At 35.4% G+C, this 27935-nt stretch overlaps 1 protein-coding gene across 4 annotated transcripts in view; it reads right to left on the bottom strand.

Moving 5' to 3' along the window:
• Positions 1-1793: 1793 nt before the first annotated feature.
• Positions 1794-27935, bottom strand: part of LOC117212886 (EH domain-binding protein 1) — a 55598-nt gene continuing 29456 nt past the window's right edge. For 2 of the 4 annotated variants that reach the window (XM_033458005.1, XM_033458004.1), the window contains exons 5-11: positions 5265-6946; positions 4364-4589; positions 3923-4228; positions 3265-3400; positions 2400-2637; positions 2199-2311; positions 1794-2116 (exon numbers count right to left, since the gene is read on the bottom strand). In XM_033458005.1, the coding sequence (XP_033313896.1) occupies positions 1929-2116; positions 2199-2311; positions 2400-2637; positions 3265-3400; positions 3923-4228; positions 4364-4589; positions 5265-6946 (2889 nt within the window). In that variant the 3' untranslated portion in view covers positions 1794-1928. Of the gene's footprint in view, positions 2117-2198; positions 2312-2399; positions 2638-3264; positions 3401-3922; positions 4229-4363; positions 4590-5264; positions 6947-24127; positions 24182-27935 lie in introns of all 4 variants that reach the window. The other 2 variants (XM_033458007.1, XM_033458006.1) reach the window with 2 other exon arrangements.

Below are 27935 nucleotides of genomic sequence, written 5' to 3'. Positions count from 1 at the left end.
TACTTAAACTCAGCACTTGGCCGTATGGTGCAGCACCTGTACTATGAAAGAACTAGAACCACGGACGTGAGCATTTCCTCATTTTCTCTCTGATAGAATATAGATCGATCTTGATTATGGGTATATCGATCATTGATTTAATTATTATTCCTATCATTCCTTCGTAAGTAGCGCTGGTATCTTATTCTATACTGAACCGATAATGTCGTATGTGATACTAAAATAGTATGGGGGGGGGGGGCCATGTAGCCCCAGGTCTGCGAAGGAATTGAAAATTCTAGCATTTCTTGCTTTTAAAAATGTATTTGTGGATGATGTAAGATATTTTGATCAATTTTACAATTTAAAGGTATTTTTAGAAAAAGAGCTTAATATAGGAAGCTTTACAATTTTTATTTCCTCTCTCAAATAGGTAGAATATTTTAAATCAAATAATCTTGAATTTCATACAGAAGTGTTAAAAGTTTGTGAACTTTTTTTTTATACCTTGCCAAGATGCTATCAAAATAAACGTATGAAAGATCAAGACAAGGTAAATATTGCACAAGAATACCGCCTCGCGTCCTCCCTTATCTTTCATATACTAATTCTGAGAAATTAAAGTTAAAATATCTGCTAAATTCTGCCAAACTATAAAATGGTTTTTTCTGGTATAAATAGCTTAATATCTTTTTTTAGAGAATATCCAACTGGATCGATTAATGTTGTAAAAAATATGCGGTACCATTAAAAAAGCTCAAGGTCACTTTAATACTTTAGAAAATATAGTTATAAAAACAAAATATATTCGTTTGACCAGACCCCTTAAATACAATAATCTATTTCACTTCAAACAGTTTTTGATAAAGTGATAAAGTAAACCCTGATGATAGTTTCTACTGACTCACCATGTATTTCTATTGACAAGGAAATAGCGAAGTCATAAATTACAGTATCATAGACGGTATTGATTGATCCTACCTACAGCAGTAACTTTTAACGCCCTTCTATTATTTCACCCAAAATTTTTGAAGTCGTCGAACGGTCAAAATATATGACATTTACTGCTTCACTAATTTTATGACATCGCTATATTTCCAACAGTGGCTATACATAGAACGAGAATTTCTTTCTATTTTAAAGAATCGTTTCAGGTTTTAACGAACAAACTTCGAAAAGTATATCAATTTCTTATCCCTTCATTTTCAAAATATTATATAGTGACGTGAAATCATTTATGACTATCAAAACGCATCGCTTGAATGCTAAAACGAAAGATTAAGTGCCCGAGAGAAGACAAGTGTTTTTATATAACCTCTGCTTAATTCTAAACAATCGATTCAACGTTTTCAAAATGGCATGCATAATCCATAATATCTCTTGATCGCGCGCATACGAGTTGATACACATTTCTAATTTTTGTTGTAATAAAACGTTTGGAAATAAAGTTTTTCATTAATACAATTACTAAAACCTAAATGTCTAACGTTACATAATACTCATAATATAAACGACATAATATTCTTTCGTCTACAACAGTAAACGTAATATTACATTTTTTCGAACCTAACGCACAATAAATGTACGTAAACGTTTATGCGAAGAATCCTTCGTTATTGTAGCTGTATCCAAACGATGCCAAAGTCGAGTCGTTTAATAATAACAGCTGCTGCTTCATTCGATCATGTTTTCATTTTTCAGACTGTTTGATAATTTTATTTAGATTGATAATTTTATACAAACAGTATACATAATGATATACATAAAGAATATACAATCTTATCTGAATAAAAAGTTGTTAGATCAAAATTTCATTTGGAACGTTATTTTAAAGAACCTTTGAATCAGAAATTCGAGGTAGCATTTTCCAGCGAGTTACACACAGTAACGTTTACTTAAAGTATTCGATTGGAATATTAAAGTAATTAAAAGTAAAGTATCGAAATAAATTAAAACCATTTTCGCTTAGTATGACGTTTTAGTGTCAACTCCATTTCATCTACATCCTTATCAACATCCTTCTTCAATATTCTTTTCAGTCTCTTCTCTTTTATTTTCTCCTTTAATTTGTTTTGTTTTCTTTTCTTCTTTTCGGTCGTATCCATATCATTGCACGATATATCGTTTTTATTTTTAGCTATTAAACAATGAACAACGTAATTTTCTTTATTAAGATAGATCAGTAATAGGTACTTTCATTTCATTATACTTGTACTTGCCAGCAAATAAGTCCATGTGACGATGTATACTCCGATCTTCTTCTATTTCTCTGCGACGATCCATTTCCAAGCAGTCGACAATTTCATTTCGTCTTTCAACAATTTCTATCAATCTGTCGATAAAAATATTAAGCTTTCATTGCACCTTTTTTATCATTTACGAATAGCTGTTAAAAAAAAGAAAGAAGGCTGAACTTATACCTTTGTATCAACGCTTCTTCTCTTTGTTTATCAAAATCCGTTTTAGTTGATTCATTTTGTGCCATTAAGCATCGAATTTGGTATTCCACTTCGGCATGTTCTTCTTCTAATCTCTGCTGTCTTCGGAGTAACATTAATTCGGCTTGTCGTCTAAATAACTCATTCTTTTCATTTACTAAAGTAAATAACTCTAAGACTAATTCTTCTACGTCTGTTCCAAGGGAAATATCTGTAGTGTCTACAATATTATGTATGTATTATTGTAGAAGAGAATTGTAAATATATAAAATGTTATATTTTATACAAAGTATAATCGTCCATATTTAGGAGGGTGCCCCCAATCTAAATGTCAAAACTACAGGATACCATGCAGGGGACCGACAAACTAAGAAAAAACGTCCTTTAGAGATCTGCTCATTTATGCTCCATTTTGGAGAAAATCGCGAGAGTGAGAAAAGAAACAAAGAAGTTTTGCTTTTCTCACTTATTTATTTATTTATTTAGGCTTATTTGTTCTGAGAAAGCGATGTTTAGCTACGATTTAGAAATGTCAATGTTAGATGTATCGCGTGCATTGCTGCAAGAGGGTGTACCATTTTGAACAATATCTTCATTAAATGGACGATAGCACGAATAAATAAGTATAAATAAGTATAAATAAGTGAAGAAGCGAAGACTTATTTGTTTCTTTCTTCGCGATTTCCTCCAAAATAGAGCATATGCGTGTAAATCTCTAAAGCACATTTTTTCTTCATTTACCGGATTCTTATACGCTTCCGAAATGTTGACATTCAAATTGGATTATTCATCGGAATTATTTTTCCTTTCCTTAATAGGGAGATTTCGGCACAACAAATATATTTACCGCTAATCTGTGGTCCAGATTCACATTTACTTCTTATCAATTGTTCCAATCGGACACCTTGCTTTTCTAAGCCTTGTTGTTGCAATTCTATTTCATCTAACTCCAACTTAACATCCTTAAGAGACATTACTTTTATCTAAAATGGCCAAAAAGCTTATTTTTATTTATGTTTTCAATTATGTTGATGTTGTTTCAAACGATGAGAAAAGAAATGTTGGCAGGACTGGCGTGGGTTCAGCTAACAAGGTTCTTTATGATACGATGGGCATAATGCGCGACATGCGACACGAAGATTTATAAGTATCAACTATACTACTGTTATACAACTATATATAATATGCACTTCTTGGTTGTTTGAAGTGTGTTGAAGCGTGTGTGAGAACGATGTTCGGTGTACAGAACGGTCGAGACGCGGAACGGCGCGATCGGTTCTAAGGAAAACAAAGTGGCCTCGAATATATGTACAATTGCATACATTGCGCCAGGACGTAAATGGATCTTAATCTCTCTAAATGGAATTGTCGCAAGAGTTAGGCGAACTTTGGTATTTTCAAATTCGTGGAATTACGGAATTACGTGACTCGCGCTTAGACTTACGGCTACGACGCAATTCACAGTTACAATTTACAGTAAAATAAATGAATAAGTTTCCACTTACCTTTCTTCTATGTGGTATTGGACAAGGTGGAGCAGGTCCTTTCTTCCTTTTCCATTTTCCTTCCATACTTTTGTCTAAATATGATCTACAATGAAAAGTTTCCTCGCATGTTATGTGTGGAAAACTCTGTCTGTTTCTATTTGTTTCATCTTTATTAGTCTTTTCATCTTCCCATATGTTATATTCTACACTGGCATCGTGTGATTTATTCATAGGACACTCTTTAAAACCACTTGACACTGGAATTGGTGGTGGTGGAGCTGGTCTTGGCTTACGTGTTTTAAATGTTTTATGCGAAGGTGAATCCTAATAACAAAAAATTTGATATTTTTAGCTATCGTTCGTTGTACTTTTCACATGGAACGTAACAGTCTGTATAAACGATGGAATAAATTTTTACGCGAGTATTGTAAATTGTAAAAGATCGTGGTCATAGATTACGAGATATTCGGCAGAATTGCATTGTAGTTTAGACATTGAAGATGTGCGCTGATCGGAAACACATTCTTTCTTATTTGGTGGTAACGGTGCTGGTTTCTTTTTCCTATAAGCTCCTCCTGTACGTATCCCTGATTCTGGGCTTCTCAAGTAATTACTTGATATGGATAAATAATCACGAGTGTCGCTCGATTTTCGTCCATTTTTACTTGGGCTTTGCTCGTTGTGCCTACAACAAAACAAAATATATATCGTCTATATAAATTACTTTTTGAGACAAAACAAAGTTTAAAAAACATCAACATCTTGAAGTGTTTCGGTTTTGTAGAAATTTGTATAACGCGCCAATGACTATCGCGCGAGTTTCAGTTAAATCAGAAAAGATTTTTTGCCAAAAAAATATTACCCACTTCGAAATGCGCTAAAAACTATGAAATAATTTCTATTTTATTTATTCTTTATTTAGACATATATGAATTGTATTTCGGGGACTTGGTAATATTTTTTGGGGCAAAAACGAGTAGGATTGACTTGAGTACGAAATTGTGTTCGGTGTTACGAAGTTTCGCGACTAGAAATAAATATTATCTAATATATGCTATAACAATGATAAAAGTGAAAGGAAACATATGGCTTCTCATACGTTATACTTGATATACGGTATTGCGATATAATTTCATGATTCATTGTAAAAATATAGATTTGTATTAGGAGGAAGCACGTTTCTGTCTTCCTATGATTACAAAATGATTAACGCGTAATGTATCTGTCTAGGTACTTACCTACATCGAATTTCTGCTGGATAAACTAATGAAATTTGTCTATTATTTTTACAATTCAACATTGTTAGCACGCTGCAACAATGAAAAGTATAGTTTAACAAATTTTTAATTTTTATACATACTTAATTGTGCGTGGTTTAGGAGTAGGCATAATCTCAGATGTTCTCTCCTTGAACTCCAAATCGCTATCGTGATCTTCTTCGTCGCTCCAAAAGGGATTTAGATTAATCTGTGGTGCGGCTAAACGTCGTTTTGTTGATCCTTCTACGAAATGTTGGTTAGCTTTACCACTTTTAAAATTACTTCTCGTAGCTGGTATTGGTAGAATAACTTCCTTCTTGTCTGTTTCTTCAACATTTTCAAAAGGATTTGTTAGATCTCTGGTAGGTTCTAAACTGTTCATAGTTGTCACGGATTTATCGGTAATTCCTTCTTCGTCTTCTTCGTCTTCTTCCTCTTCTTCTTCTTCCTCTTTTTCTTTTTCTTCTTCCATCTCCGCCGCCTCCTCCGCCTCCTCCAGCTCCTCCTGTTCTTCGTCACTTTTAAAGGGGTTTAAATCTTCGGGATAATCTTCACTAAAATTAGAGCATATTACGTTTGTTGCATTAATATCGTTCGCAACCGTAGATGTATGATGTTCAATACTTTCTGTATCCAAAGGAATCGATAAAGTTTTATTAACTTTCGATACACGCGATGATGATAACTCGAAAGGAGCAATCTGTGACGAACTGTCTTTATCGAAGCTTTCTGCATTATATTTTCGAGAGTTATTTTGACCGATGTCTGTTTCCTGCATTGTCGTATCTGGATTTATTATCGGACTTTCACTGTTCCCTATACTTTTAGTCCTATGCCTTTTAGTTTGTATCTTGAATTTTAATGCTTCGGTATCATGAGTTTTAAGCTTATTCCTTTCGATATCATCTTTTTTCTTTTCAAACATTCTACATCTTTTTTCAACTATAGAATAATTGCTCTCAGAACTAGTCTCATCCGATAATTCTTTGTCGTTGCTATGAGATGCTCTTGTTTCCTTAATTACATTATGAAGCGAAGCAACAGAAGTTATTGTTATTTGATCCTGTTCGTGTTTATCAATGTTTAATCGTTCATGGACGTAATCATGGACGTTTTTGTTTAACAGCCCGTCGTTATCAGGTTCTAGTTTTAAACAAGCAATACAACTGAGTTTATTCTCTTCTTCGAGTTTACTTTGTTTTTCGTACTCAGTATTAAATGGGTGTACTAAATTCCTGCTTTCTGTCTTTAAATTTGTATCATCTCCCTCGATGCTACTTCGATTTTCACTTATACGCATATTATCATCTCTGTTCATCATCTGTTCATCATTTTCCGAAAATAGTTGATTCGATATGAAATTGAGCCGCAATCGAGAAGTTTGCGCTATTAAATCAGGAATAACAACGCGATCCATCGATTCGTGATCCATCCGCTCGATAGAATTACGACTAAACGGTTTTTCATTTACGTTTTCGTCATTGCCAAAAAATTGCTGACAACTGGAATCAATGTCGCTCTTTTCAATTTCGCTAAATGTAGGATAGTCGTAACTTTGTGTTATTTGTACTGCAATATCTTCATCCGGACAGGTTTCACAGCAATATTGCCCTTCTTCGGTTTCATAATAATTACCAATAGTTAACTGATTATTACATCGAGCGCAGCGAAAGCAAGTGCGGTGATAAGCAACATGGGCGAGGACCAGTTTTTCCGCTAGGAAAATTGGAAATCCACACACAACGCAGACATCCTTTCGCATACTACCCAGACACGTTGCTTCCTGCAGAATTTTAAACAAATATTTTAGTTTCTTCCTTTATATAGCGTATTTGTTTGTTATTGCAATTACCGTTGTACAACGGATTAAAATATTATAGAATAATTAGTATGAAAATTTAATATAACGATATCGTTATATAACAAGCTCCATACATTCAAAACACGACTATACTTGATCTTTCATAACTTATATCCTATTTTCTATATTTCGCAGCTTCAGCGGAAAAGTTTCAACTCGCTCTAAAGTTAATACAAGTCATTGTATGAAAATCGATTAACGAATATATATCATTGAAGCTTATTGTTACGGTTGAGCTTCCCCTATCCGAACTAATAGGGAGACAGAACTGTTCGGATAATGGAATTTCGAATGATAGAACAATTAATTTTCTAATATGAAATTTCTCATTTATTCAAATACAGATTAAGATTACTTGGTAGTTTCTTTAAATACTTATGTGTCCCATATCGTTTTTGCTGTTGAGTCACATAATTTTTTCAACATAAGTAACTGCATAGGGTTACATTTTTTTTGCATATATTTCTGCTATTTCTATTCCACTTACACCACTTTCGAATTTTTCGATCGAAATTCAAGCGCCATACCGATTCAATTCAAGTTTCATACCAAACTCTTATAATCAGAATTCACTCAATCGAATAAAGGAAAGAATACATTACATGTCACTGCTAATAAAAAATGGACACATTTAAAACAGAAAAGGGCATCCGAAACAAGGTAACCTGAAATATTATGTTCGGATAAATACATTGTAGGTATTGTGGGTACAGGTACGTATTGTAGAACGTTCAGATATTAGACTATTCGGATAATGGTTGTCCGGATAAGAGGGGCTCTAGTGTACTCTCGATTTCCCCTACCATTTCGTCAATACTTTTTGCGTCGAATTGTAATGTAATAATGCAAATAATGCAAATAATGTGAAATATTACTCGATAGTTAAATTGTAAAATAATATTTTGTATTACCCCGTTTTAATCATATTTGTGCAGTCTGCAAAATTACAGAAATTATCAGTTAAATATAATAGGACATTCTATACTACTCGATTTTAATTAAAACAAAAAATCGTATTATGAATATGTGATTAGATAACTTGTTAGTACAATTACGAATATTGATTATCGAATCTACGGATATACATATATACGTATATACGTAGTAGTAATTATTCTACATTATGTATTTTCTATTTTGTTTAATAGTTTATATCGTATACTTTTTTCGTTATTAAAAATGTCGTTCTTTAATTATCAACATCGCTGGTCACTATTTTATTTATCGTTCTAATATGTCCTGTTTAAATACATGTGGTGTGTCAGCAGTATCGTCGATTAATAATTAATTTATTTAATTTCATACAGTGAAAGATGACGCAATTTATGCGTCCAAAAGTAATGCATATTTGTTTCACAAATGAGGCTATTATTTTGTTGTAATAAAAAATATATAAAAGAAATGAAGTTCTACAAAATATTAAGGCGAATAAAATTAATTATTAATTATTTTTTATTATTTAACTTAATTAATTATTAAATATTAGACATGTAAATTTTTAAATCATCGCATATCGTAATGAAGTTTTTTCAAACAATTTCCAAGACAATATCCAGCCTGAGAATTCTTACAAGCGTATGATGTCTTTTTGTCTACCATGTAATTAACAATATTTACACCGTTTTCGTTTGAACACCTACTTAATTTCGTTATCAACCATTATGTGGGCAAACCAGTAGACAAAAATTAATTGGACGATTATCAATCAGATAAGATGAAAAGATAATTTTCGAAATTCATTTTTTGTTTTGTTCTTTTGTGAAAATATGACTAAGAAATGTGACACATGTCACTTACATGGCGCCAATATACGTATATATAACTTAAGATTTCCTTTCCAAATAAAAGTAACCTAAGTAATCGTAAATAAAAGTAATCATAGGATTACTTTACATCTACTAGTAATTCAATGCAGCGGATACTAACACTAATATAATTATTTTTTAACTATTCCAAGAAAAGCACTATTATCCTAACTGTAAGTATCAGGTGTTCAAAATTTAATTTGATTAATTAAGAGATACTTAGAATGAATTGGCAGACTGTACCAAAGGCTGTAAATCGTAGTACCAATGGAATCTGGAGGTGGTTTTATCGCTCAAAATAAAATAAAAATTAACTAAAGCTTTCCTTTCTTATCCGATCACCCATTCTAATGCTTCATTATCCGAACTCTCTCTTATTTGAGTGTGGTATCCGAAAGCCGGATACGTATACGCCACTGCTTATAATTATTATCCAAACAACAGAGGTTTCGTAATGTCATCTTATTAAAAGTAAGTTAATGCTTCGTGATATCGTAAGTAAGAGTACAGTTAACATGTGATAAACGTGAATAACAAGTGACTGAGGATCGAATGAAAGAGATGAGATACCTAAGGCCAAAGTAAAAAGAACAGCGATTCCGAGGATATAGATATGTACGACAGAATAAAGATAGAATAAAGATAGAATAAAGGGAATACTCTGGCCAATCTGAGATGCTCAAGACGTTATTGGTATTTAAATAAAATACTTATTCTTACATACTTTGAAGTTCAATTAGTGCAAAAATTGAAGCAATTAAGTTATTAGCTATGTCTGCAATTTTTAATTTGAAATTAAGAAATAACAAATAGGAAGAAAATAATTTTACTTACATTCGTTCATTATGAACGATGAACCTTGTTTCCACTTTGCGCTAACAAAACTGTAAAATTCTCGACCAATATCAACTACGTCCCTCAAATACACACTTTCGTACATTCATAATTTTACATTACAGAGAATCTTGCTTAATAATATAGGTGTCAATACAGCAACGGAATCTGAAGAGCAATAATAGTGAACACTGGACGACACTTCAAGTTAAAGCTTGTGAAGCAACGATAACTATTCTGTAATGTACAATATACCTGTATAATATTTCACAGAACTCCAACTGGGGTGCGGGGGAGGGGTCATTACCTCCGCGTAGTATTTTTTTAATTTAGAAAATATATACAATTGTTGTTTCGTAAACATCATTTTTAACATAGTAAATTCATACATGTTAAACATCGTGTAACATAATATTAGTAGCACGTGTTAGACTTTTTGTAATATGATACTAATGTAACTTTATCGTGCTTACTAGTAAATGAGAAATATTTGCAATATTTCGTCCCATCGCGTTTTTGAAATGGTCGACAGCTGCTTAAAACCACAGAAATACTTTTAACACTAGGTTTACGGGCGTTTCGTATATACCTATCTCTACGAACACCCGTCAAATTGACGGGTAAACGAAAATACACATTTTTCTTTAAAAAATCAACTTATTCAAATTAAGTCTAAAAGGAACAATATTAGGCTTCGCGTTTGAATAAGTTATTAATAAATGAAAAATCTTTTTTTTAAATTATCACTAAAAAAATTACAATAACATTAATACTAGGTTTGCGGGACCCGCCAATTTGACGGATTTCGAAGTTCAAAATGAAATATCTCAAGAATCATAGCATTAATTTCAACCATTTTGCATTTTCCGAAATATGGAACAGGTTTATAAGTAATAGCCAGACTTGATATAAGCCATATGAAAATATTTCGATAGATGAGCAATTATTTCCAACGAAAGCCCAGTGCAGATTTACACGATATATGCCGAATAAGCCCCATAAATTTGGCATTAAATTTTGGTTAGCAGTTGACGTCCAAACAAAGTATATTTTGAATGGTTTCCTTTATATGGGGAAAGATGAAACTCGATGCTCAATACCGTTGAGCGAGTTTGTAACACTAAAATTAGTCGAACCATATTTACAACGAGACAGAATATAACGACAGACAATTTCTTTACGAGCATCCTGCTAGCTAAAAAATTGCTAGCACAAAAAACAACTTTGGTTGGGACCATCCGGTCGAATAAAAGAGAACTGGCAAAACCAGCGAAGGAAAAAAAGGACAAGATGACTTTGTTTTCCTCAGATTTATATAAATCAGAAAATTGCACACTTACTGTGTATAAAAGTAAACCTAAAGTAAAAGTCCTCCTTCTAAGCACCAAACATACAGGTGTACGAATAGAAGATAATTATAAACGTGCTCCAGAAACCATTGCTTTTTACAATAAAACAAAGTTTGGTGTGGACGTCGTTGACCAAATGTGAATGTGAAATAGTGTGAAAGTCGGGAGTTTCCGATGGCCCCTTCAAGTCTTTTTCAATATTTTGGATTTGGCAGCGATAAACGGGTGGATATTATATAAAGAGTGCACCAGATCGAAATTATTCAGAAAGGAATTCATATTTTGTTTAGCCGAGGAATTAGCTGGAGAAAACAAGAGGAACATTTGCCAAAGATCAGGCGCTTCATTTCTGTCACCTTCAAAGTCAGAAGTGCGAAAAAGTTGCCAAGTGGGTTATTGCAAAAAAATAGAAGTAATAATTATTGTATATATTGCAAAAAGATCGTATGCGGAAAATGCACAAACAACATTCAGTATATTTGCAAAAAATGTGCTCAATAGATATGGTTACCCTGTACCGTTAATGTTATTGTTATTTTTTTAGTGATAATTTAAAAAAAGACTTTACCTATTAATAATTTATTTAAATATTGTTCCTTTTAGACTTAATTTGAATAAATCGATTTTTTAGAGAAAAATGCGTATTTTCCGTCAATTCGACGGGTCCCGTAGAGATAGGTATATTACATACAGATTTAAAAAATTAGAAAGCCTAGGAAAAAATAATTTTGTGTATAAATTCTTTAGATGAAATGATTAATTTACGATGCAAAATGGTTAAAATTGGTGCTATGGTTTTTGAGATATTTCATTTCGAAGTTCGAAATCCGTCAAATTGACGGGTCCCGTAAACCTAGTGTTAATATAGGGTAAATTATTTAAATAATTGAATACAAAATGTTGTTAATACGTTCACTGCGGTGCGGGACATATAGACCCCGTAACGAACCTACCTCCTGGGCGGCTTTTTTTTCAGCGGACTTCCCTTATTTGCGAAGTTAATATTTCAGTCATTTTTCTACACTTCGCAACGATATAAATACTAATAAATAATAATTGAACCTTTGTATAGTAAAGTAACATAATATAGTGAAAAATTCTACGGAACTTAGTTGTACTATAATGCAAAAGACGTACCGGGCTGTTGTACAGGGATTATTTATCCCGTATCGCTAAGAATGGAACAATGCTTCTCGTTATCAACAGATACTACTATACAAATTTTTTAAATACAAAAGTGCAATACTAAGTATATGTTGAAATGCGAATGGGGTTACAATAGTCTCGTATCGCTTAATAGGAAAATTCTTGAAAAAGTCACCGCAGTAAACGTTTTAATAACATCGAGTTGCTCTTTCTTTTTGGCAAATGCAATCTTATCGTAACGACGTGATTTGAATTCGATTAAGCGTTAATAACGATCGATTAAACATTTCGTTTTTCCTCAATAACGGTGTGAACTGTATTTAAATCTTTTATTTCTTTTATCTTTAATATGTTCATTTACATCAATTTGTAATATTTCGATTGGACTAAGATCTGGAAACTGACGAAGAGAGAATGCCATGGTGAAGCTAATTGCATAGAACAACGGTTCGTTCGCTTATATGCTTTTGAAATGTTTAACATTTCAGTGTTTGCAAATGGTAAGAAAACTTGATTTAATATATTTATGTACTAGCCGTCCGGTCGCCACTTTACCTGCACAGTATTTAGTTTTATGACAATTTATGTTTATTATCCTCTGTTTCAACACTATTTAGAATTTGAGTTTCCAAAAACGCTTAAATACGTGTTTGTTTATTTTTGATAAGGAGTATGTTTGCCAAATCCCAAATCTCCAGCTTTTGGATATACAGATACGGTTATTATATACGGTATATATATACAGCTTACCCCTTTTTCACCTCAGTAAGGATTGAATTTCGAAAAACGTTCAAACACGTGTTTATTTATTTTTAATGAGAAGTTTTTATGCCGAATTTCAAGTCCCCGACGTTAGCAATTTGTGGTATATGGGTATCCTTGAAAAATGAATTTACCTCCTTTCTACTCCTTTAGGGTCCATATTTCCAAAATTCCTTTCTTATCCCATGCCTAATCATAAAAGAAGTATGCCATTCAAATTTCACACTTCTAGGTACAGCGGTTTGTGCTGGACGTTGATAATCGTATCAGTGACTTGTGCATTATATGCATATATCAGCGACTTGTGCATTATATATATATGATATGTCGGAGATGAAAGGAAAGCCGAAGCCTTTCCTTGGAAATTTTGGGAACATCCTCTAGTACTCTAGCCTAGATTTTATCATAGCTGTAATTGTTCAAGATTTGTGATAGCGAGATTGGGTTCGAGGTGACAATTGGTCGCCGAACGTAGCCACGGTCACGGGATGGACGTTTTGCCTAACGGAGGTCTGCAGTGGTTGTAAGGGTTTTCCGAGAAATGTGCTTGTGGCGGCATGCGTCCTCAGGAGCGGGCCTAGCCACGTGTGATGTTGCCTCGGAGGTGCCGATACAATGGGACATACATTGTATTAATAATCAAACTCCAGGCAGAAACTGCCTAGCAACGGCGTTTGGAACTTTCTCGATGCTTCCAACGAGTGTGTATCAGACTTCAGGCAGAGGCTACCTAGCAACGGGCGTTTGAAACCTTCTCGATGCTTCCAAACGAGTATAGAAAACAAAATGCAATCGTACAGCGAGAAAAATCTCCACGAGTCTGGCATTCGTGTGAATGCCTTGGAGAGTGACACATCGAGCATTTTCAACAATCGTATTTTGCGCCTAAGATTAGTTTACGCTTGGTAAAGAGTTATCCCGTTGACCGTGGATTCGTTTGAACCCAAAAACATTGTTAATAGTGTTCATTAAACGTATTATTCGTAAATCACATTATTCATTAAACTTACTATTCGTTAAACTTATTATTCATTAGACTTATTATCTGTTAAACTTAATTGTTCGTACAATTTATTATTCACTAACTTCATTGTTCATCAAACTTATTATTCATTAGACTTATTATTTGTTAAGCTTTGTGATAGTCTTGTATATACGTGTAAATATAATCTCGGCTTTGTGAAACGATGGCTAATCCACACGAAGAGTTGTTACGCGCCCAAAATTCCAATTTTAACCCGACATATATATAGTATCGTGGAAAAAAGGCGTGTGGTGGCACTCGATAGCAAATACCACCACTCGACACTAACTAGTGTCGGACGATGGCAGCGCAGTGGTTAGCGCCTTAGGTTGCGAACGTTTCGGAACCCGGGTTCGAATTCCGGCGACCGGAGTCCGATTTTTCTTCCACGATACAAAAAATGAAAAGAAATGCGGCCGTACCCAGCAGCGACATCTACACCCAAAGCGCAGCTTACGATGAAAGGACATCGGAGCCTTCCCTTTTGGAACTTCGGAAAAATCCCTTAACATCGTAATCTAGATTCTATCATAGGCGTAATTAAACAATTGCCGTCCTTCGATCCGATTGTATTTGTTCGAGATTTGTGATAATGAGCTTGGGCTCGAGGCGACAACCAGTCGCCGAACGTAGCCGCGGTCACGGGATGAACGTTTTTGCCTAACAAAGGTATGAAGTAATTGTATAGCTCTTCTTAAAAAAAAAATAGTTGTAGGGGCACTCGACAATAAACATTCCAACGGTTTCTGTCCCGTGGCTCGCCACACGCAGACCCTATTCTTCGGGTAAGATGATTACCAGGTGTCGACGCATCTCCACAGTACACGTTCAGCTAGCCTGAGGACCCGTTACAAATCTCAAGATTTAGTTAACTAAAGTCCTTCAGACAAACAGTCTTTGTCCCAACTACGGGAAGATAGGGGAAATCTATTTTTTTCACGAACGACGCTTCCCACTAGCAACCTTCCCTCAAGGGCGGCTAACATCCTTTTCTAACCACCAACATGGAAATTGACCAATTTATATTTACTGGTTTATATTACAATTTATATTTATTAGAGATTATATTTACTAGTATAAATATTGATTTTTACAAAGTTTGACAAATAACCGTGATTATTAGTGATAACTCGAGATGTTAGTGACAATGTTCTTAGGTTCAATAACGAATCCACGGTCAACGGGGTAACTGTTTGTTAAACGTAGAATATATTTTGAAGCACAAAGTAACGTTTGCTGTGACGCTCGGTATAATAATGCACGTAAAGACGATGTGCAAACTCTCCAAGGTGATCGCAAGAATAAAAGACTGATGGAAATTTTCCTCTCCTTACGATCGCGTTTGTTCGTTGCATATTGGCCGGGGATACCAACAAAATTCCAGCCGCAGTTTCTAGGCAGACCCGCGTAGAGCTGACATTGCTCCTGCCTGGAGTTTGATTGTTAATACAACGTGTGTCCCACAATATTGGCACTTCTCTGTTAGGTAAAAACGTTCATCCCGTGACCGTGGCTACGTTCGGCGACCAGTTGTGTCACCTCGAGCCCAAGCCCACCGTCACAAATCTCGGGCAAACATAATAGGATTGAATTATAACAAGTATTTCTAAGTTTTATCATTTAAGTACAGCTATAATAAATAGTCTAGACTACAGTATTAGGAATCTTCCCAAAAATTCCAAAAGAAAGGTCCCGATGCCCCTCATCTCCGACATATATATATATATATATATATATATATATATATATATATATATATATATATATAATATATATATATATACAATACAATATATATATATATATATTATTGTATACACACATTTGTATTGTCATACGAAAAAGGCCTATAAATGCTTCATTAAAAAGTTGTAACAAAATTTGAATTGAGACAAACACGTATATACGCCAATATTCTTTTTCTTAAAATTAGTTTAATATGGGATAAGATATTGTACATAATGTTCATGGTATGTGTTGACTTAGTATCATAGGCATTTTGTAATCAATATTTCATAATATCTTTGTTTGAATCTTTCTAAGAACGAATAAAACGTGCTACTTTTCACAACACATGTTGATATATTTACTGCTTTCGTGCATGATTCTACTATACTGATTCACTATTTCTTTTCAGATTCAAAAGTGAGACAAAATTGTTACAGGAATCGGTCTATACATATATGTGCAATAAATTGAATAGCACATCGATATCAAGTCTCCATTGATAAAGGCGGACGAGACTTCGAAATGCACATAAGTTCTTGCCTGATCAGGAAGGCTCCCGCCTAGACCAAGTACTCTGTATCATTGTTATCAACCACCTACCTGATCTAATTTATGAGGCTAAACCTCTGCCATTTGCGGACAACCTTAAATTGTTCATGAGGATAGGTAATTACCTATCACTCCGACTCACTTGAATTACTAGACGGCCTTGATAAGCTTTCTAATTGGTCCACTTGCAACAAACTGTATTTACATATACCAAACTGCCACGCGATGAAAAAGTCGCGTAATAAGAATAAAATTCTGTATCCATACGTACTTAATGATTCTCAGCTATCTACGATAAATTGTGTGAGAGATCTGAGCGTCGTCTATGATGAGCGATTATCCTACACCAAGCATACCACTAATATCAACAGGGCAAACAGGTCCCTTGGATTTATCTTTCGATTCTGTAAGGATTTCCGAAACGCTTTTACACTGAATACTCTCTATAATTCATTATTTATACCTCACTTGGAATATGCTTACATCATATGATCTCTTTATCAGTTCAAATATATTCAACTTATCGAAAGAAGGAAACATAATTTCCTGTCATTTGTATTACGTGCATTTAGTTGTTGAATCCAGAGTCGAAACTACGACTATGACTCTGCACTCCGCACATTGAATATGCTAACACTGTAGAACCGGAAAAAAGTTGCTGATATTCTTTTTTTGGCTGAACTTTGCTTTAGGAGACCAAAAATTATTAACTTTTTATGCGCAATCCTATAATTTTCGATGCGTAAAATCCGAAAATGCAGGTTTGGAGGTGCGGAGACTAGTGGTTAAAAAATTATGAATATGTAAAAGTGAGCATTTTTAGGGTATTTTATTTTATATAGAGTATTGGCAGAATCCAAATGGCCATTCCAAGAAGCCAAATCCATGCTTCCTCCAGTGAGTCGAGTTGGTGGAGTTACTGGCTGCACATGGGTGGCGGTTGAGTCAGATGTATTTTACATGTGTTCGCAATTTCGCTCTGACATCATTCAAGGTCTACAGGTAATAGCTTTTCCAATGTTTTTTTTTTTTATTCTTTACATTCACAATTTGTCCAGTTTGGACATTAGGTAGAATTTTCTAGCTGTTTGATTATCATGTGGATGGGACCCCCAGCGGGATACCATCTTCGTATTTGTTAGGTCGTGTCCTTTGTGAGGTCTGCTGGGTGTTTCCTTTTCAGTCTTCTATCCATGTTTGAGGTGTTGATCGTTTCCACAGCTAGCCGGTTTGGATGTGTTCCTATTCTTTCTTTGTATTTTCCTGTGTATCTGTTAATTTCCTCTTTGACCGTTGGTATTCCCAGGTCCTTCCGTATGTCCTCGTTTCTAACGTACCATGGGGCGTTTACTATTGTTCTAAGAATTTTAGCTTGTATTGTCTCTATTTTGTTTATATGGCTCATTGCTGCTGTCCCCCACAGTGGTATTCCGTACGTCCAGATTGGTTTTATGATCGTTTTGTATATTTTTAATTTATTTTCTATGCTTAATTTGGATTTTCGACTTGTTAGCCAATGCATTTGTCTCCTTGTTGTCTGTATTTTGTCTATTATTGATTTAGTATGCTGTTTCCATGTGAGTTGTGTTTCCAGATGGAGTCCTAGGTATTTGACTTGCTTGTTTGCGGTATGTGCGTGCCGTTCAGTAGGATGTTTGGTGGTGTCTGTTTTCGTAGTGTGAATGTAATGTGGTTGCATTTATCGGGGTTTGCTTTTATTTCTTTATCTTGCAGCCACATATTTTTTTCTATTTTTGTGATATGTTCTTGTAGTAATTTGACTGCTGTTTCTGGGTTAGTGTGCCTGACTAGTACAGCTGTGTCGTCCGCGAATGTCAGTATTTTGCTATTGGTAGTTGTTGGTATGTTGGCTGTGTATAGTGTGTACAGTATTGGTCCTAAGACGCTTCCTTGCGAAACCCCTGCCTTGATGTCTTTGACTTCGGAGTATGTGTCCTTGATTTTTATTACGAAGGTTCTGCTGCTTAAGTAAGATTTTAGCAATTGGTATATTTGCTCCGGGAATTGTTTCCTGATTGTTTGTAGTAGGCTTTCGTGGTTTATTTTGTCAAATGCTTTCTCTATGTCCATAAATGAGCCTGTGCATTTGCTCTATAGTGGAGTGTCTGCTTCTGAATCCAAATTGGTAGTCTGGTATTAATTTTTCCTTCTCTATTATTGGTTTTATGCTGTTGTATATTATTTTCTCCAGTATTTTGGAAAACACAGGAAGTAGTGATATTGGTCTGTAAGATGTAGTTTGGTATGGGTCTTTGCCTGACCTAAACCACCTAAATAACATTACCTAATTAACATGTTACCTAAATAACATTATGATCTGTGCCAGTTTCCATAGTTTAGGAAAGTATTGAATTCTTAGTATTGCATTGAATATTATTGTAGTTAGTCTTATCGCCTTTGGCGGAAGGTTTTTTAAGATTTTACCATTAATTAGGTCGATTCCTGGTATTTTATTATTTTTTGTTTTCTCGATTATGTTTCTAATTTCTTGTGCTGTTGTTTTAGGTGTGGTGTAGTGTTTGTCAGTCGAGGTTCTAGTGGTTTGCGCATCCTCGTCCGTATGGCATTTGGGGTTGCTGTTGTTGATATTATGTGGTATAAATGTGTTGTACAGGTGCTTGGAAAATTCTTCAGCTTGCTCTTCGTTGCTTCTTGCCCATATGTTGTCTGCTTTTCTGATTGCTGGGTCTAGTTTTATTGGCTTCTTTATTCTCTTCATGGCTTTCCATAGGGAGTAGTCCTAGGAGAATTTTGTGAATTCGTTATTGTTGCGCTCTTTTATTTTGTTTTTTATTTCCTTTGCAAGTTTGTTTAGGTGTTTTTTGTTTTCTCGTGTTCTATGTTTTTGCCATTTTGCTTTCGCTTTTCTTTTTTCTCTAATTTTTTCAAGTATGTCTGGTGAAATTATTTTTGTTTGTCTGTTGGTTGATTCAGGTATAGTGGTTGCCCATGCTGCTTCTTGGATAGTTTCTGTCAGTGCTGTTACTGCCTGTTCGATGTGTTCGGGTGTTTTCAATGGGATGTTGCAGTTGGTTTTGCTCTCGATTATTTCTTTAAAAGTTTGCCATTTATTGGTTTTGTTGCATAGTATCTCTGGATTGCTATAAAATATTGGTTTGCTTCTGTATGTAGTTATTATGGGCGTATGATCGGGGCTAAGCTCGAGGCTGTGTGCTATATTTAGTTTATTTGCGTTTAGTCCCTTTGTAACTACAAAGTCGAGTAGGTCAGGAATTTTGCTCAGGTCTGTCGGCCAGTATGTCGGTCTTCCTGTGGATAATATATTGAGGTTGTTGTTTCTAATGTATTTTTCCAGGGTTCTACCTCGAGGTGTGGTAATTCTTGATCCCCACAGCGTGTGCTTTGCATTGTAGTCTCCCGCTGCGATATACTTGTCACCTAAGTGTTGAAAGTACTCTTCCCACATTTGTGTTGTCATTTTGTGTCGCGGTGGTACATATACTGCTGACAACTGGAAGTGGTTGCTGCTAGTTTGTACTGTAATGGTTGTTACTTGGGTATATTTCTTTCTTACTTGGCTGTGTAAGTGATGTTTGATATCGTTTCTTATTATCATTTTCATGTAGCTTGTTGGAGTGAAGTGTGTTTCTGAAACAAGTAATATGTCGATATTGTTGTTATACAGGAATGTTTTAGTTTCTAGGACCCGTTGTTGTAGGCCGTTTGAGTTCCAGGCTGCTATTTTCAGCGTGTCCGTTTTTATTTTTTGCTTAGCATGTTTGTAAGAAGTTGTAACATGACTGTGATTTGTTGCGTTTGCTGTCTAAGAACTGCGTTTTGTTCACTTATCATTTTTGTTAGCATTTCGGTGTTTTTGATGGATTGTTTAAGCAGTTCCTTCCTTTCTGTAGTGTCGTAGCTGTTATTGTTCCGATTTTGGTTGTCTAAGGGCGGCGATTGGTTGACTACTTGCGCGTAGCTTCGACTACCAACGGTGTTGGTGTTACTGTGGTTATTGTTCATTACGTGCTGTAGATTTGGTGTTGCCTCAGTTTCTGTGCTATTCTGTTGCGCGTGAAAGTTATTGTGTACCCCGTTTCGAAGCGGCGGAAACAGTTTACGTTGCAGTTGTTTTCTGACTACACAGCCTTTCTAGCTAGCTGGGTGGTTTCCATTGCAGTTGTAGCATTTTACTTCATTTATTTTTCCTATATATGGACAGTTTATTGTTAGGTGCCTTTCTGCGCATTTGACACACGCCGGGTTTCTGTTGCAGTAATTTTTTGTGTGTCCATATTGCTGACACCGTATGCATTGCGGTATGTCTTTTTTATGTCTACGTGGCTCCACTGTTACTCTTTTGTTTAGAACCTTTTTAATTTCAAAAATTTCTTTGTTATTATTTTTAGGTTCGAGTTCTATTAGGAATAGCGGTAATGGTTGTTTAGTATCGTGCCTGGTTATGTTGTTTATTGCTCTTACCTGATGCCCAATTTTAGCTAGTTCCTCGCATATGTTATTTGTATTTGTTTTTGGGGTTTTATCTGCTTTGTAACTTTTATCAGTTTTGAGCTGTGTGATACCCGGTGTTTTCTTTTTTTTAGTGCTTTTGTCACTTTTGTGAAAGTTTCTGGGGTGTTCGTTTGTACTTTTACCTGGTTTTGTTTTAATTGTTTTATACTGTAATTTTCTTTTCCTGTCGTCTTGTTCAGTAGTTTACTGAGGGGGTCTATTATTTGGGCTCCAATGTAAATTTGTAGTGGTTTGGCGATGTGGGTGATTGGTTTTCCTGCTGGGTCTGTTTCTTTCTCTTCTGAGTTGCGCTGAAGGAGTTTTGGAGTGTAATTTCTTGTAGCCATTGTTGCTTTTCTGCTTCTATAGCTTTCCTAACGTTTATGTTTGGTGTTATTTTGCGTTTTTTATTGTAACTTGCCACCTTCCAGCTTTCATCCTGGTGGGTTAGTTCGTTATTGGTTTTATTCTCGTCATTGTTTTGTACTGGTTCTATTTCAATTTCGTTTGTAGCTGAGCACTCCTGTTCTTCGTTTAGTGATTGGCTTGGTTTTGATATGTTTGTAACTTTGTTTATGTAGTATGTTTCATCTTTACTTATTATTTTTATCGGTGGGATGTGTTGTTGCATTTTACATTTAATAATAATCTTCTTAGTAGAGGACACGGATTTCCACCATTTGACTATGGGCGTTGTCGTTCGTAACTTTCTTTTCCCCACTTGCCGCACTTTCTCCGAGGCACTGTTTTACACGTCCGTTTAGCTTGGCTGCTCGGGCAGAACTGACGTTTCCAATGTGGCCGGAGTATTCTCACTTATACTTTCTTCATCGCTATACTGGCTGCAGAGGGATACCAACGTAAAACAATCAATCATATCGTGTAATTTGTAGGTTAACGAAATTGGTTTTAATTTAGGCTAGTAGGCTGTAATATTACTACAAATTGTTACGTTAGTACAAACTAGTTTTTGGCGAGTTTAATCGCAGCTCCTGATGATACGCATACACAGAAAATAGAATCCAATTGACGGCCAGCTAAAGATTGGATGAGGGCGACAGAATTCTTCCAAGACGATGAATTTACTGATCCCCTGTGGATTCTCACAGCGATTCCCACACTATGGTGGCGTTTTTTCCGTTATAACGATATCGATTTAATGGCATCGTTAATGAAAAAATCCGAAGACAGTACATTTTTGAATAAAGTAAGCGGAAGTTATGTGATTGCCCATCTATGCAGACTAATCAGATGTTATCTGTGCGGTGTCATTGGACGAAGCATGGGACTCTTCAACTCAGAATTAGACTTTCAGATTTTACGCATCGAAAATTACAAAATTGAACATTGAAAAGTCAATAAGTTTTGCTTCCCTAAAATGAGATCCAATCCTTTTTTCATTTATTATCTTTAATAATCACATTGACAGTCCTTTGTTAGTTCAACTTATTAATTTCAATACTTGCCCAATTTCTTTACTCTTAACAATTGCTCTTGTAATATTCTAGCTTTGCGAGTTGACTTTTTCTCGCGTGATCTCAGATTTTGTGACCTCGTCACCACAATATGCAACTATGCAAATAGTATCTCCGAACGAGTTGATCTCTTCTCTGGCTCTTGCTATAAGTTAAGGCGATCAGTTACAATTATTTAATTCTTAACGTGTTATTATAGTTTAATTCTCTTCGTCTGTATTTTTCTTATTTATATTTTTTATTTTCGTTTTTTTTCTTTGTTGTACATCCGTTATTCATTATCGTAACTTCCTTTCTTCTTTGTACCATAGAAGTTGTGCCCATAAATATACAATAAGTATATAATAATAATTAAATAAATAAATAAGTACTTGTATGTATATATTTAGCTTTACATTTTATATTTTCTTTATAGGTTTTTAAGGAAGCATTTTTGGACTTTTTACTGCGTAACGTTTTATTCTTACTTTCACCTATAGAACACACTCGTAAAATTTGTACGCTAAATTCCTGTATAATTCTATTTTACTGTCTTATCGAGTTTTTCGAACCTCTTATAATTGGCTTTTGTTGTATAGATTTTGTAGAAAACTCCATCGTTAGACCATTGTCGGACACTGAATTTCGTTTCACGTGGGGAAACGACTATCGATCAATTTTCCAAAATCCAATATTCCAGTAAATTTCAGATATGGTTTCTTTTGTTGTGGTTTGAAAAATGTAGTTAAATTAAATTTATAATGTAGTAAGTCGAATAAATTTAATATAGTCCGTAATGTTTATACAGCTCAACTTCAATACTACTAATTTGTTCAAGAATTTCGTGACGATCAGCTTTCAAAATATGGTACAGAATTCGATCTTCGCGAGTTATTGCTTTGCGTGACCTCTTACTTCCTTTGTACATTATTAGTCGTGCCAATATTAGTATATATTTGGAATAAATTAGATAGTGAATATCCCTCAATTGTCAATATTTTTATTTGTATCTTTTGCTTATAAATGATATCTCATCCGTCACACATCGTTTCTGAAGCGACATGCATTTAATACGACACATTGTTATTAAGTGAAAGACACTCGTTGTATTTCGTAGAGCAATTTTATTTAGCAAATTTGGAATAGAGTAATTAGAATAGTAAGGCTACATATATACATTGACTCGATTGTCACAAATTGAGTTTCATTTTGAAGTTCCTTGGAAGTATATATACTGCTATTGTTTGCCAAAATTGATGGGAACCAACCGTTGGGAAACAATAAGCCGACGCAAAGTCGGTGTAGAAAGTCTAATGCCGAATGCCGAATGCTTTAGGTCGGTTATCATAGCTGCATTCCTAGATGGGACGACGCCAATCATCTCTTATTTGAAGTGGCGTCATCTACGCAGGAAGAAAGTTTGGGGTTCGTAGGCAGCTGCTTAAATGTCATGCGTGAATAAGAATACAAAGCGTATGAGACGACGATCGACGTAACCTCGATAAAAAGGATGGCTTCTAGTCTCTAACAGTGAAGAGAGGACCGAGACTGTTCCAATGTCAGCGCAAATCTCAAAATTTAAACAAAATGAAGTGGTAGCGGACATCCGTTATAAGATGCAATTATTTATATTCCGTCAGCCGCTCGAATGAGAAATAAATGGATATTTAGTTACAATAAAAAGAGCCCATCTTTGCAAGACAGAAAATGAAGGACGTTGAGGTGATATTATTTTCTAGAATCGAAGTATCTATTATCGTTTTATAAATCTTAATTAAAAAGATAGCAGGTGAGTAAGAATGTCATTACAATTACAAATCCTCCAAGAACTTTAGTCTCAAATATAGAAATTGTATGATATAAATCGTTTTCATGCAAAGAAATGTAAGGATTTGAAAATATCTATCTAGAGAAGAAAATAAACACATGCATAACGATAAACGACGAAACAAAATTACCTTCTAGCAGAATATTTCAGGTTTATATTGTCCCATTAAGTCCAAGCTTTCCTCCTGGAGAATAAAAATATATAGTAAGGCAAGTAAAAACGTATTCATGGCATAATAAAAAATTTCATCTGTAAACTCAAACTTGATGAATGTATTCACGTTACTAATCTTTACTTTTGACTTTTCGACCCATATTTATTCGAACTTTTTTACATCATTTGGCAAGTACTATCTACCCTGGAAGTTGTGAATCCTCTTTTAGTCCTATTCTGTATGTATAGTTGGGTTATATAGGGTTACCTCTAAATCATCGGCAATAATTTCATCGATACCATTTCACCTACATCAAGTTCACCGATACTCCGACGACTCAAAGTCACCGACGATCGTTCCATCGACTATCATTTCGCCGACACGGTCTTTTGTCGAAAATTATTACCTTTGCCTTTTAAGCACGAAAATGAATACGTAGATAAAGATGTAGTATATGATCATCTTGAAATGTCGAACGTTGTTTCTCGAAATAATTGTCATTAAAATGTCATCTTTATTTTATATTATTTATTTAGTTACGGGAACCTAGAGTTCCAGAGCCCTGTATTACAAAGCATATAAAGAAGGGCATAAAACTAATGTAAGAATATATAGATATGTCGGGTTTACATTAGAATTAGGGTTAGGGACGTGAAACGAATCTTCGTTTGGATTACACGTCGTCGTTATGCAATAGAGAAGACATTGACTAGTGCAAATACGATTATCATAGAACCGGACAAGTAATCGTGGTAGTTAGATACTCGAGAAACTAGTGACAATGATCCTAGGTTCAATAACGAATCCACGGTCGACGGGATGCCACAGAGCTAATACTAATCGGTTAATTTCCATATCGGTGGTTAGAAAAAGATGCTAGCCGCCCTCGAGGGAAAGTTGCTAGTGGGAGACGCCGCTCGTTGAAAAATAGGTCTCCCCTATCTTCCCGTAGTTGGGACAAAGACCGTTTGTCTGTTTGAAGGACTTTAGTTGACTAAATCTTAAGATTTATAACGGGCCCTCCAGCTAGCTGAACATGTACTGCGGAGACGCATCGACATCTGGCAATCATCTTACTCGAAGAATAGGGTCTGCGTGTGGCGAGCCACGGGACAGAAACCGTTGGAATGTTTACTGTCGCGTATCGCCACGAATATTTCTTTTAAGGAGAGCTATAGAATTACTCCATACCTTTGTTAGACAAAGCGTTCATCCCGTGACCGCGGCTACGTTCGGCGACTGACTGTCGCCTCGAGCCCAAGCTCATTATCACAACTCTCGAACAATTACAATCGGATTGAATAACTACAATTGTTTAATCACAGCTATAGTAGACTCTAGATTACAATGTTTCGGGATTATCCAAAATTCCAAAGGCTCCGGTGTTCTCTCATCTCCGACAGATATAAAAGTACAGGATGAAGAGTGTGCACAGTAATGTTTAACCCTTTGCCTTACGATTTAAGTTCCAATAACACGTGCCATAAACAGCAACGAGGTCAGTCATACGTCGAGCCATTTCACTGTTTGGCTGAACCTTTGAAGTTGTGCAAATTGCACATGTCTTTTGATATGTAAATGTATGTAAGGTACAACTAATTTTATTTTGCAAGATGGTTAATAAATATTTAGTACCAATTAATCATTGAACAAGAAAGATTTATTATCTTGAAGTAAATAATGAATCAATAATATTGACGTACCACGTCCCTCACACGTGTTGTTTATGTTTGGCCCGATCGACGTACCACGTCTCTCACACGATATAGTAGGCTAAGGAATTAAGGGTAGATCAATTTCATAATCGCTCATTTACGTTTATTGATTGATCCAGAAATGAGATCAACTCTGTCAGCGATATCATTCGCATAACTGCATATTTTGGTGATCGGATCGATAAATCTATGGCGGCACTCGACACCAACTAGTGTCGCACGACGGCAGCGTAGTGGTTAGCGTCTTAGGTTACGAACGCTCGGGACCCGGGTTCAAATCCCGGCGATCGTAGTCCGATTTTCCTTTCCATGGCATCTAATTAAGAAGAAAAGCGGCAGTACCTCCCACTCCCCCCTTCCCCAGCAGCGACATCTACACCAGCAGCAGTACACTTATCTCGGCCTCTACACCAGCAGTAGCACTATCACCCACAACTATATTTCCACCTCAAACCTAATATCATTATTAAAAATTTCAATGTGGAAAACAGGTGTATTGCGTAAAGCAGATTGTTTGTGCATTGAGATTGACCAGTTGATGTAGCGAGGAACAGACTACTAAGTCATCCATAATTTGAAAAGAATTAAGATGTCAGCCAACTTTCTGCGGTCCTCGAGTGTCAATTGTAGTGTCTATGGAATACAGACAGTGTGGTAGTTGTAATCACAGCTGTGAATAAGGTAACCTAGGGAACGTAACACAGAATGTAGAAATCTTAAGTCGTGATCTTTTAATAGGCTGAACATAATATTTAATTTAATTTAACGTTTAGGATGCAAGAGCCATATAACACTAGCGTGTGTACTCTACGTGGGGTCTAACCTAACAATTGTACAGAGTTTTCAGCGTTAGAGGGTTTCTCAAGTCCTTACAAAATCTGATGAAGATAAAACCAAGTAATTAGTTTGCCTCAATAGTGATATTTGTAATATGTTTAGTGTATGATAACTAACCATTATAATAAACGCATATCGGTCACTGTTGACCGATGACAGGATGGCGTCCCTCAGGACGGAGAATTATATTGCTTATCATATCGCTTGTATTTTCGACCAATCGCGAGGAAACACGTCAACGGGAGTTGTAAATTCCCGTTACGATTATAATAATCGACGGTGCGAATAAATCGATCCCCTGATTTCCGTTGAGATAATAGGGGTGGTTGAGGTGGTATAACGCTGTGATTAACAGGGTTATAAAATTTATATTTCCAACACTTAAGAGGTACACTGATGAGTATGTATAAGTTAAGTAAGTGGTTGATTTAAGGATAGAAACTCGGTAATCACATATTGACTATTCTAACGATGAAGAATAAGTGAAGTTCGTTCGTATGTGATTACGGAGGAAAGCTCGGAGTGGGTGTCTTTTGAACTAAGGGCGTGGATTCACTGTTCACACTTTTCATTAGGACAGTGAGGGTAATGATCCGCGATGCCCATTGGTTATAGCCAATATTAATAAGTGAAGATTGGAGGAGGAAGCCTCCTACCGACGTGGCTCGGGGGTGACCTTGTGGTAATAAACCTAATAAACCAATAAACCTAAGGACTGTTTTAAATACCAGTTATAAACCGAAAATACTTGCAGGATTAAGGGTTCCTGCAAGCTAATAAGACTCGGTTTATGGTGGGGCCTTAGGTTTATCGAGGGTCTGTCGAACGGGGCTTGGGCCTTGACGATCAGACACTGAAGGACGTCGCACGGACCATTACACGCAACGTAACATCGCTGGTATGACACAATGCGCCAGCATATGGTAATTTTTCAATATTTGAGTCTATTAAGATACACAAGGTTTGTTATAAATATTAAGATTCGGTTGCAGTACTGCCGTGTCTGAGAAGCCTCTTATCCTTATAAACAATTTAAGATAATCGATAATGAAGATTATGAATAATAATGGGGTTAAATGAGGGCCTAAAAGAGCCCTGAGGAATGCCTTCCTGAAATTATCGTACACCACATTTACACGTTGTTTACTGTTCGATATGTATGCATTGTATAACTACTGGAAATGTTGAGGTTGGTAAACGTGGACTTGTCCGGAATAAACATAAGCTGTTGA

This window comes from Bombus bifarius, unplaced genomic scaffold, assembly GCF_011952205.1.
Source record: "Bombus bifarius isolate JDL3187 unplaced genomic scaffold, Bbif_JDL3187 scf7180000008407, whole genome shotgun sequence".
Classification (NCBI taxonomy): Eukaryota; Metazoa; Arthropoda; class Insecta; order Hymenoptera; family Apidae; genus Bombus; species Bombus bifarius.
This window is presented reverse-complemented; position numbering and strand designations above follow the sequence as displayed.